The sequence below is a fragment of the Diabrotica undecimpunctata genome, chromosome 3 (assembly GCF_040954645.1).
Source record: "Diabrotica undecimpunctata isolate CICGRU chromosome 3, icDiaUnde3, whole genome shotgun sequence".
Classification (NCBI taxonomy): Eukaryota; Metazoa; Arthropoda; class Insecta; order Coleoptera; family Chrysomelidae; genus Diabrotica; species Diabrotica undecimpunctata.
In genome coordinates, this window is record NC_092805.1 from 88,379,510 (window position 1) to 88,391,860 (window position 12,351).

The 12,351-nt window shown below is 31.7% G+C and overlaps 2 protein-coding genes across 2 annotated transcripts in view; one reads left to right on the forward strand and one right to left on the reverse strand.

The window, feature by feature from the left end:
* LOC140437023 (serine/threonine-protein phosphatase alpha-2 isoform) overlaps positions 1-3,306 on the reverse strand; it is a 42,083-nt gene extending 38,777 nt beyond the window's left edge. The window contains exons 1-2 of the mRNA XM_072526244.1: positions 3,106-3,306; positions 2,873-3,004 (exon numbers count right to left, since the gene is read on the reverse strand). Coding sequence (XP_072382345.1) covers positions 2,873-3,004; positions 3,106-3,160 — 187 coding nt within the window. The 5' untranslated portion in view covers positions 3,161-3,306. The remainder of the gene's footprint in view (positions 1-2,872; positions 3,005-3,105) is intronic.
* A 287-nt stretch (positions 3,307-3,593) lies between these two features.
* Positions 3,594-12,351, forward strand: part of Ptip (PAX transcription activation domain interacting protein) — a 72,480-nt gene continuing 63,722 nt past the window's right edge. Inside the window, exons 1-2 of the mRNA XM_072526245.1 lie at positions 3,594-3,936; positions 4,011-4,602. Coding sequence (XP_072382346.1) covers positions 3,841-3,936; positions 4,011-4,602 — 688 coding nt within the window. The 5' untranslated portion in view covers positions 3,594-3,840. The remainder of the gene's footprint in view (positions 3,937-4,010; positions 4,603-12,351) is intronic.

Genomic DNA, 12,351 nt, shown 5'->3' on the forward strand with positions numbered 1-12,351 from the left:
TCAAAATAATAAAGAAACAATAATTGTTAAATTTCTACATATATTACACTACAAAAAATTAACAGGTGATGTTTTCAGAAATTTTCGTATACTTGAGAAGTGTCATAATTTTTTTGGGATGTAATAAATAAGTATATGCTAATCACACTGAACTCTGACCAAATAGGTTGCATTTCAAAGATTTTTGACCTGGGCAAAATAAATAACAGTTTTGCTGTCTTGGACCCAGATGCTTCATAAGAGAACACACATTGGATTAAAATCTTGTCAGACATATTAAACAAACAATAATAGTATAATTACATCTATTCTGCTTCAAAAAATCACTAAAAAGTATTTTTGTAATGAACATTATTACATACAAAAAATGACTAAATTCTTTCACCCCTTAGAAAAATAAAATAATATGTTGCTTTTGATCAAACTCATCTATAAACATGTATATCACTCATGATTACTGCATATCCTTTCAAAATAACACTGACAAACAATGTGATTAAACATATATTTGCTTTCATCTATTTCATCATACATTTTTCAGTACTGATATGTGAAAATTAAGTGATAGCTATTAAATTTATCATTTATATCTGAGAAGAAAATGTTGAATAGTAATACCTGATAAATTGAATTCAAATTTCTTACAATCATATTGGAAAATAATCATACCAGGGAGCAGAGATCAATTTAGATCTCAAAGTTTTCCATTATCAGGATATATAGAAAAAATCTACCACAAGAGAATATAGCTCAATGATTTAAAAATGTTTTAAATGATTCTATGAAGTCCACAATTTCAGGGTAGTTTCAAGAAATGGTCACATTTACTGGGTGGTATCTATTTAATGTACAAGGTGACAAAAATCTCTAATATAGACATTCTTGAATTTTTTGGAACACCCTACAGTTGACATTAATGAAAGTAGTTTTAAAACATAGTGAAATTTGTGTAAAACACAATAGCACAGGGTATGCTGGTAATCATCTAAATTTCTATCCTAAAAAGGATTTCATGTAAGGCAGGGTCTATATTACTTAAGTTTCACTATAATTTCCATTATCTAAAATATTTCCTTATAAATAAATATTCAGATTATTGAGTGATTTCATACTTTATTAATTTAAAACTAAAATTTTGGTAAGTGCTATGTGGTGACTGTTATTTATTTGTATAGTTTGACATCTTGAAACAAATTTACAAAAGAAAAAAATAGTTATTTAAATTTGGATTTGACTGAACATCTGTTAATAGTATTACATTATGAATTTTTAGTGGAATGTGAGGTGTTAATTCCATTAGCTGGTCATGTGATACAGATCATTGGCTTGTACTGTATTTGGCCAATAATTGTAAAATATTTAAAAAAAATAAAATTAAAGATCAACAAAACATTTAAATATCTAACACTAATAAGAAAATTTTGTACCCCAACATAATTGAAGATTGCATTACTTACTCCATACACTACTGACGTGAAAAAAACAGAAAAATTAATAAAATGGACATATATGTTGGTAAAATTTATGCATATTCTACAATCTGATATAACTACTAGTTAAAGAATTCAATTCAATAAACTCCATCCTGATAAATGTTATACTTTTTCTAATAAGAATTGAAATAAAACTGAAATGAGTTCTATCAGGAGTATTATTTTGCAAAATATCTGTAATATTTTTTCCTGCAGCCTTATCACTTTTTGGTGCCATTTTATTTCTTGAGGTGTTTTACATGTTTTCTGTAGAAAGGGCACATCTTCATATACCACAACTTAACATAAAAGACAAATAAAAATTGAAGTCTGTTTATAAATGGCACAAGTCCTGGACTTTCTAATGAATAGGAGTGGTAGTTTTAATTAATGGACTTGTGTCCTTTTCCAAATGTTGAATTCAATTAGCTTATTGTAAATAATAATTATAAAGGTATATACTTTCACTGTTCAGTGTTAATTCCAATAAATGCACCTTCTATACATGTAAGTTCACCAATATAATATTTATCTAACAGTGATCCCATTTGTGGACTTATCTTAGCTCCAAACAGGTCTTAAGCACTAAAGGAACCCAATTATGTTCAATTAGCCTTAGTCTATTAGTTATTGCTAGAGAACATAAAAGTGCTGAGTACTTGTATATTAATTGAAAAAGTAGGCAATGGGCTCTGCAGTATGACAATTTCAGTGGAAAAGACAGCTTCAGAGATGAAAAAGATTTTAAAGAATTTTTAGTAACACAGTGACTTATTGCATTTAAATTTAAAATAAGCAACAATCACAAAAACAACAACCATGATTCAATCTGCATAAATTTTAAACCAGTCAGATTACAGACTGTTTAATAACCAAAGTATGGTTTGGAGATAAGATTGCAAAACATCTCAGCAAAATTGATCAATAATTAACTTTCTACAATTTGTTGAATATTAAGTAATTTGAAAACATCTCCAATATTTATATTGGAAAATAAAAAATAAAATTATTCACAACTTAATTTGTAAATAAACTTTTTTTAAATACCTGTATTCTTTATTATTGTTGAATTATGCATTGGCTACAAGTATAGTTAACTTCAAAGAGCTGACAAAATAGGATCACAATACCTTAGTATTGTAATTTGGAGCTAAGTAGTAAAATCAGCGACAAAAAAATACGAATTTTTATTTTGTTTTCACAAATTTCAAGGATTTATTGTATTATCGTATAGGTATTATAGGCAATTTATCAAATTAATTCGATTTGATTTACTTTAACAAATAAAATATGAAAGTAGATACATACAGCAATTTATTAAAACCAAAAAAACATTGACTTACTTAGAATGTGTCTCATATTTGAGTTGATATGCAAAAAAATAGTTTAATATCGCTTACCGCAAATTTTCAGAGGGGCTTCAAGTTCCAACAAAATTGGCTGGCTAAGGAAGATCTCTCTAGATTTTAAACAGAGTCCCCTAATTTCATTTTCTGTGAGTTGTACATTTTTGCCAGGTCTTGCTCCACGCACTAAAATTCCACAAACAAAAATTATTTTTGACGTTTATCTAGCTAGGCGTTCACCAGACGCCATTATTTTTGTCAACATAACTTGACCTTCATTAAATTACCTTCTAATAAACGGGCTATTATACTGTCGATATTCAATTTATCTGCTTCTGCCATTTGAGAGATCCTTGTGATACTCTTTGACAATATTTAAAAAACTTAAAACTAAAAGATGGCTCGGATTTTTAATGATTTTTACAGAGCCTTTTTACTACAAACCAAACAACACTTTTTTGCGGCAGCTTGAACACGGTAGCGTAGAGGTCGCTTCTGTCATTCGTTTTTCGTATATATGTCACTTGTCACTTTAACACCACATACCAACATTATTTCGGAGATATTTTGGTTTGCAATAAAATTAATTTTACCAAAGTCCCTTGGTACATATGAGGAATAATTATAAAATACATTATAAATAGGAAAACTAAAAATGATGTATTGTTATTACTTTTTAAAGAATATATGTTATAACAATTTATTCAAAACTATTAATTTTTGACAGATGTATGCATGAAATGACATCGAGTGTCACTTGCAATTGTAGCGGTAACTTCAGAGTAATTGATATGAAAATTATCATTTAAATTTGGTAGCAAAAATCAAACATATTTTAGAAAATTTAGTGAATTTATGATTAAAATTAATAAAAGAACATATTTTAGTCATTAAACTGAAAAAAATGTAATTTTAAATTTTAAAAACATCAATTTTTAAGTTATAAGTTTTGTGACTATCTTCAGTATTATTCAAAGAGATGAATAGGAAGGTTTATAAACATTTTAATTTAATTTAAAACAATGGGGGACATTTCTCAAGAAATATCAAAATTGGAGTTAAGAGAAAACTTATTTTGTGAAATAAAGTTTTTTGTCAGTGGAGAAGTTGATGAAAAGGTTAGAAATGCATATATAAACTATGGATAAATTAGTTTGTGTACACATAGTAATATTTTATATTTATTTTGCAGATCATTGAATTATTGAAAGCTGGGGGTGCAGAACGGTTAAATTATTTCTCTGATTATATCACACATTTGATTGTAGGAGAAAATCCAGAAGAAAATGATATTGTTGATGCAAATGATTTATATGAAATACCAGCTTTGACTCCAAAATGGGTTTTAATGTGTGTATCCCTTCACAAGCTTGTCAACATAAGGCCCTATTTGTTTGCTGCAAATGGCAAACTATTCTCAGATTTTACATTTTGTCTTTCACAAATTAGAGAAGACAGAAATTTCCTATGGTCTTTGATTACCTATCATGGAGGAAAAGTTCAATTAAACTTTAATAAAAACTGTCAATTTCTTATAGCTATTGAAGCAAAGGGACCTAAAGTTGAAAGGGCTGAAGAGTTAGGACCTAATTTAGTAAAAATTGTTACTCCAGATTGGGTAGTAGAAGCTGTCAAGAACAATTCATTTCCAGATACTTCATTATTTCATCCAAAATTGATCAACTGGCCTAAACCAATTGAATATGCAAGTACTGCTGCTATTACAGGATTTGAGCCAGAACAGCCTTCAGAGGAGGAAAAAAGTGAAGAAAATATTATTCCAGGTATTTTATTCAATGTTTTGTGTAATTTACTAAAGGGTAGCCCTTAAAATGCACAATTTTTAGTGAATTTAAATGAAAAAGTAAAAAAAAAACTCAAATTTTAATGTTTTCTTTGGTGCAAACTAGTAAAGGTATTAAAAAATGATAGGTACTTATATAAAGTAATAGGATATTCAAAAATTTTAACTGGAAAGAAAACACATATATAATTGCTTTAATCATAACAAACAGAAGTAGAAAATAATAAATATCAATGATTTTTACTAATAAAATTGTGTTAAAATATAGTCCACTTGGATTGAATAATATAAAAATCATTTACAGGTTTAACTAAATAAGTTTATATAATAAAAGGATACTAAAAATATAAAATGTTTTATAATAAATTTTTGCTGAAAAGACCAAACCTCACATATTATGATCTGACTTATTTTAAAAGCACTACTAAGTAAATTTATTAAAATAGTATATTTATGACATATTTAGTGTTATTTAGAGTCCACCACAGATCTTGAGAAACTCTATCATATGATTTCTCAAGATCAATGAATACCATAGAAGCATTTGTTTTTTTTGTTGTTATTGCTTTCTTTTTCCATCAGCTGCCTTATAATGAAAATTGCATCTGTTTTTGATCTGCCTTGTGTAAATTCAACCTGATTTTTGCATATTTTGGTTTCTTCATGTATCCATTTATCAATTACTTTCTCTCATATTTTCTTGGTGTGGCTAAGTAGTTATATAGTAGTAGGTATTCATTATATATAGTGTAGTATATATTGCTTGATGTATATCTTATTTGTTTTTGTAAACAGGTACTAACATATCACTTCTCTATTCGTCTGGCATTTGTCCCACTTCCATAATTCTATTACACAAACCTGTTAGCCAACTTGTTCCTATCTCTTCTAAAGCTCTCCACACTTCCCAAGAAAGTTATATTATTTGGTTATACCGCTTTACCTTATTTTATTTTTTGAAGTGCTTGAGCAACTTCCTTATTTATTATTTTGGTGACCATTGCTGTTACTGTCTCCATTAGCTCAATAGGTTTGCTGTAAAATTTTATTTAGTGCAAAGTATTTTTCCATCATTTCTTGACATTCTTTTCCTGAACGAATATTTTAATAATGAATTGGTTGCTCTTGTGAGTTCATTTCAAACTAAGTAGTAGAAATAAATGACAGACTTACTGACAGTCTATTTATTTAGTAAGTGACGACCAGTTGTAACTACTACAGTTTTCTAGTCATCATCAGGTCACCAGTAAAGTATAATCTTTAGAATGCTGAAAAAATTACATATTGTAATTCTACCAATTTGAACAAACCATACATCAGGTATGGTACAAAAGGTATGTTAGTTAAAAAATGGGGAGGGTTTTTTACTTTATTTAATGAATGTAAGGGTGAGATTAGTATAAAATAATATAAGCAGTACTTACATTCTGGTACAAGGTCTATTGTTAAGATGGGGTGTTTCAAATACTCATTTATGATTGTATTGTCTATGGATTTTCAACTTATTATACATCAACCTTAAAGGGATGTTTCTTGAGGAGCTAGTCTAGAAGCTTCTTTGTGTTTTGAATGATTGGAAACAAGATGGATGTTATTGTTTGTAACTGTATCAGTGATGTTGTATTAAAGAAGTTATTGCCTGCCTAAAGAAGCTATTCCACTTGGAAAAAAAGGCTTGGGAAGAAAGAAGAAATCTTGGCTAAGGAATATCAGAGATTGGAATAGCCTCAGTCTTCTTCTTCAGCTTTTCCCTTTTCAGGGGTTGCTGCTCCTTAGTCTTTGTTGCCGATCAGTTCTGTCTATAGGGTCTTCTTCACCTAAACCTTTCTCTCACAAGTCCTCTGCCACAGTCCTTCCATTTTTTCCTCGGTTTTCTTCTACCTCTCCTTCCATCAACTTCTAACAGCTCTATCCTTTGTCCCACATAGTTTTCATCTCTATGTCTGACATGACCAAACCATTTCAGTCTTTGTTCTTGAATTTTTTTTTGAGACTATAGTCAACCCGGCTCTTTCCCTAATCAAGTCATCTCTGATCCTGTTCCTTCTAGTCTTACCCAACATTCACCAAAACATGTTCATTTTAGCTACATCCATCTTCTTTTTCTGAATCTTCTTTACTTCACCCTTCACCGCCATACACCAACACAGGTCTCACCACACTATTGTATATCTTTCCTTTCAGTCTTGCTCGATTTTTTAATCACAAAGTACAACAGTAATTTTGAAAACTCACTATCTGAGAGATTACAAGTTGCTCTCATACTAGTAGAAACTTGGTGCAAAGAATACTCACTATCTATAAATCCTAAGAAGACAAAGATAGTCTTCTTCACCAGAAAAAGAAGGATCACAGGCTTAATATCCTTAAGGATTCTAAACTACAGTCTAAATATCACAACTCCTCAGGCCAGACACGTGCACAAGGATCTCACTATGCTGTACAATTTATTTCTCATCTATCTAGGTCTGCAAATCAGTATACAGTGTGAAGGGTAGCTCTTTTTTAGACAACAGAATGAGTAAAACGCAGGTTTAAATTAAAAGAAAAATATATTTGGAACAAATAAATAAAAAAATAAAGCTATATTTAAACCAATAAAAATAAACTGCCAATCCTGCGGCTGCGACCATTATGTTACGGCTCGGCGACCCACTGTTTAATACTTACGAAAATAAAATACAATTATTGCCATAAAATCTAAACAGTAATTATGGTGTCTTAATCGACACGCGGCGAAGAAGGGAAAGGACGTGTCAAAGTCATAGATATGGAACGGGCTGATCAACACTCGGTCCAGCGAGGAGCGGAAAGCGACTAATCAGTACTTAGTCACGGGAAAGAATAGGTCTATCCGAATCCGAAATCAATACTCCAAGACCAGGTACGGAACTACACTGCACATCGATGGAATAGGAATTTGTGGTGGGAGTGCGTGTGTACGGAGTGCTGACGAGACGAAGGCAATGCACATCGTTACAACAGATAGGTTAGATTGCTTTGAAAAGCAAAGTATTTTTAAAGTGCAATTAATATCGCACGTGATTTTTGATGCTTCTAGCTCTGTATTTGGTTTAATCGATTTTAAATTGTGACCTGGTTTTTGTTTTGTTTTGTTTCTTTCTTTTTTGTCTATGTTAGTTTTGTTTTTATATCGTGTTACAATATATTGTTACTTTATACTGTGATACAATCGTGGTTCGATATTATTCAGCGATTTGCATAAAATATAACTATATATACTTTATTAATGCAAAATGCAAATGCAAAATTGTTAATTTTGATATTACTCTGGTTTTAGAGGCATATTTTAAATAAAGAATATATTGGGGTTAAGTGAACCTCATTCATTTGCAAAAATAATGTGTAAGTTATGTTTTAAGTGCAACAAAGACTGTCATACCGACAAATGCAACAAAACAGGCATTTTTGGCTATCCCTGTGACTTATGCTCGAGATTTGTATGCCGTATTTGCACAGGCTTACAAGTGCAAGAAATTCGGTGCATACCCAGCCCATCTACGGTTATGCTGTTTGTCTGCCCAGATTGTCGCAAAAACATAGGAGTACCTGGTAGCCCCAAAGCCTCAGTTGACATGACTGATGATGTTTATGATGTTAATGTCCCTGATTTTCCTAACACCAATGTTGACATGATTTCAAACAGTTTAAAAACTTTGATTTATTCTGATTTGACACCAAATCTCAAAGCATTGATTTCTTCCTTTAAAGATGATATCATTACACATATTACAACAAAACTGAGTGCAGCCCAGGAGGCTGTGGCGAATAATCATTCAGTATCACTTAAAAATCACTCGGATCAAGTTTCATCGAAGGTGGATGGTTTGAATATGGCTATACAAAAATCCAACAAGAGATTGTGCTGAATAGACAAACCTTACTGACGAGTAAAATTGATAATGAACCCACTCAAAATCAGAGTGACATAACTTCTACTGCATCAGTCATAAGTTCTGCTGTGCCGAGTGCTACGCAGTCTCTCTTGAGTAGTCCCAGGCCCAGTGAAGCTACCCATCATAATGCTCTCAGAAAATCTTCATATGCACTAGTGTGCGATACTGGCGCCTGCTCAGACCAATTAAAAGGTGTGCCCAAAGCTAATCATATTAAACACTCATGGTTTTACCTAGGTAGGGTTCAAAACTCTGTTGGTGAGTCCATTGTAAAAGATTACATAAAGAAGGTTGCCAATATTGGTAATGAAAAAGACATTTATCTTAAACTGTTAAAATCTAATGAAGAATTTAACTCATTTAGATTTGGAATTCCTACTGAGTACGAGACAATAGTGAATATTAGTGATTTTTTCCCCAGATGTCCTTTTCAGGAAGTTTGTGTTTAACTACCATAGAAACGTTTATGCTGCCGAAATCCACAACAGTTAACCTGCCAAAAAACTGAGAAGTAGCCTAAAATGTTACTTTCATAATGCTGGCAGACTTCGAACTAAACTCTCTCAGTTAAGGGACTCTTTGCTACTAAATGATTATGATATTGTTATTTTGATTGAATCGTGGCTTTCTAAAAAGTTTCTGGTTAGTGAGACTGATCTATTAAACTATAATGTTTATAGACAGGACTGCTATCAGCATGGATTGGACATTGTGGGCGGAGGGGTGTACATTGCAATCAAGAAAAACCTATCCTCTAAACTAATAAGTAAGTCAAATTTGTTTAACATAGAACAACTTTTTGTGGAAGTTAAACTGAATGATGATCAGCGTATAATAGGAGGAGTCTATATACCACCTAGTTCATTAGCTGAGGCATATGAATATCACTGCACCTTTCTTGAGGAACTGATAAGTCAACATCCACAAAGTTCTTGGCTGGCGATTAGAACCTGAGAGATGCTCAATGGGCTAATGATCAAAACGGGGTTTATTTATCTACCTTACTTCCTGATGGCTCTCATGCGAATACAGTATGTGGATAATATACCAAACAGACATGGAACATTCCTGGATCTCATTTTTTTACATATACCTGATCTAAATGTGTGTACGCCGGTAGATCCATTGTTTTGTGAATCATTCAGGCATAAGCCATATGAATTTTTTATCCCTATTGGCTATTTTAAAGAGTCGGTTTTTTATGAAGACTATGTTTATGGTTTCAAAAACTGTAATTTTAATTCTGTTAATCTTTATCTGTCTTCAGTTAATTGGGATGCATTATAATATTGTAATAATATAAATGAGGCTTGTCAAATATTTTACAGCTGTATGTATCAGTGTTTAGATATTGTTGTTCCTATGAAGGGTGTCAAGTGTTCCTACAAGTTCCCAATTTGGTTCTCAATAAAACTTGAAGATCTTGTTATTCAAAAGAAAAAAGCTCATCTGAGGTTTAAATTATCTAAATCAAACGAGGACTACTTATTGTTCTTTAATCTGCGTGATCAATGTAAAGTTGAACATAAACTTTGTCAGAAACAACATTTTTCGTCTCTTGAAAAAAATTTTAGTAATAACCCCAGGGAATTTTGGGGATACATTGGCAGACTTCGTAAATCTTCGAGTTACCCCCAAGAAATGTATTTAGGTAACAGAAGGGCACAAGGCAATATCGAAATTGCTAACCTTTTTGCTGAGTTCTTCTCTAGTGTATATGAGAACGATAAAGGTGCTCCCATTCCAGATTTTGAAAACTGTGTCAGACACATTGACCCTGTAAACCTAATTCAAGTTGACACTATATCAGTGTTTGATGAATTAAGAAAACTTCCAAACAAATTCTCCTCGGGCCTGATGGAATCCCACCGGTATTATTAAAGCACTGTCTATGCTCTCTTACTATGCCCCTAAAATATCTTTATAATTTATCTCTTATGACTGGTGAGTTCCCTTCTTTCGGGAAGAACAGTTATATTGTACCCATTTTTAAGTCAGGTAAAAGGGAAGATATTGAAAAATACCGAGGAATTTGTATACAGTCAGCAATCCCAAAACTTCTTGACAAGCTAGTGACTTCTCACTTATCAAAACTAACAAATAATATAATAATACCCCAACAGCATGGCTTTCAAAGGGGGAGGAGCACAGTGTCAAACTTGTTGGTCTACCAAGATGATATATTGGGTGCCTTTGAGAGGAAGTACCAGGTGGACAGCATCTATACTGACTTCTCAAAGGCATTCGATAAAGTAAATCATCGTTATTTAATCAGTAAATTAGGAGCCATTGGTATAGCTGGCAAATGGCTTGATTGATATGATAGTTTTCTTGTGGATAACACCCAGAGCATTAAGATAAATGGTGTGTTGTCTCAATCTGTTGATATCCTCTCTGGAGTACCACAGGGGTCACATTGTGGTCCTCTACTTTTTGTTCTCTTTGTTAACGATGTTGAGAAAGTCATTAAGTATTCAAAATTTCTCAACTTTGCTGATGATAAAAAAATTTATAAAGTCATTACTTGTCAGTATGATCAAATTCAGCTACAAGAGGATCTCAGCAGATTTAGCGATTGGTGCAAACTAAATGAATTAAAATTGAACATTAATAAGTGTTGTGTTATTACTTTTCACAGGAAGCAAACAATTTTAAATTACGATTATATCATTGATAACACTCAGCTGTCTAGGCAGGACTGTGTTAAGGATTTAGGTGTTTATTTTTATTCTAAATTAACATTTCGTAAGCATCTAGAGGTCACAGTAAATAGTGCATTTAAACAATTAGGGTTTATAACTAGAAACACTTCTCAATTTTCATGTTTTGTTTTACCAATTCTTTTTAATAGTCTCATTCGCTCCAGACTAGAATATGCAATAGTTGTATGGGGACCTTACTATCAAACATCTATAGACAAGCTTGATCGTGTTCAGCATAAATTTGGTAAACACTATCATTACCGTAGTGCTTTTCATGACCTCTCTGTCCCATACAGTTATAGTATGATAGCTGATCACTTGAAAATGGTTTCTATGAATCAGTGAAAAGATTATTTTTGCCTAATATTCCTTTACAAAATTGCTAATAATTTCATAAATTGCCCTGAACTTTTAAATCGATTAGGTCTTAACACTCTTCATGGAACTAGGCATACTTCGTTCTTTCATCTACCATTTCATCAATTGAATTATGAATACTTCAAGCCTCTTACTTATATGGTGAGACTATATAATAGGTACCAAAGTGATCTGGACTTATTTTTCCAGTCCATAGAACAATTTAAAAATGTGAAAAAGAGACTGCTATTTGTGTGATATTAGTTTGTATTCAAGTTAATTATTAGTTTTTGTTAAACTTTACTAATTATTTTCCAATGTTATGCTTACTTTGAAAAATTTTATATATTATATTTTGTTCCAATGTAAATGATATATCCGTTAATAAATAAATAAATAGTTTCAAATTTTATGACATAATAAATTGGGCAATTATTCGTTGACAATCAAATAATAATAACTTTACTGAAGAGGTGAAATATCTTGGTATTACCCTTGACAGGAAGTTAACATGGAACTCCCACTTAGATTGTAAAGCTAAAAGAGCATGTAGTGGCTATGAACAGTGTTCGCGAACGGTCAAACGCACCTAGGGCCTTTCGCCCATGGTGATCGCTGGATCTACACTACTGTCATTAGGCCAATGCTAACTTACGGAACTATTGCTTGTGTACCAAAAGTTCAACATTCAACAGCAATCATAAACTAAATCATATTCAGCAAATATCTTGCTTAAATATCACAGGTGCCATG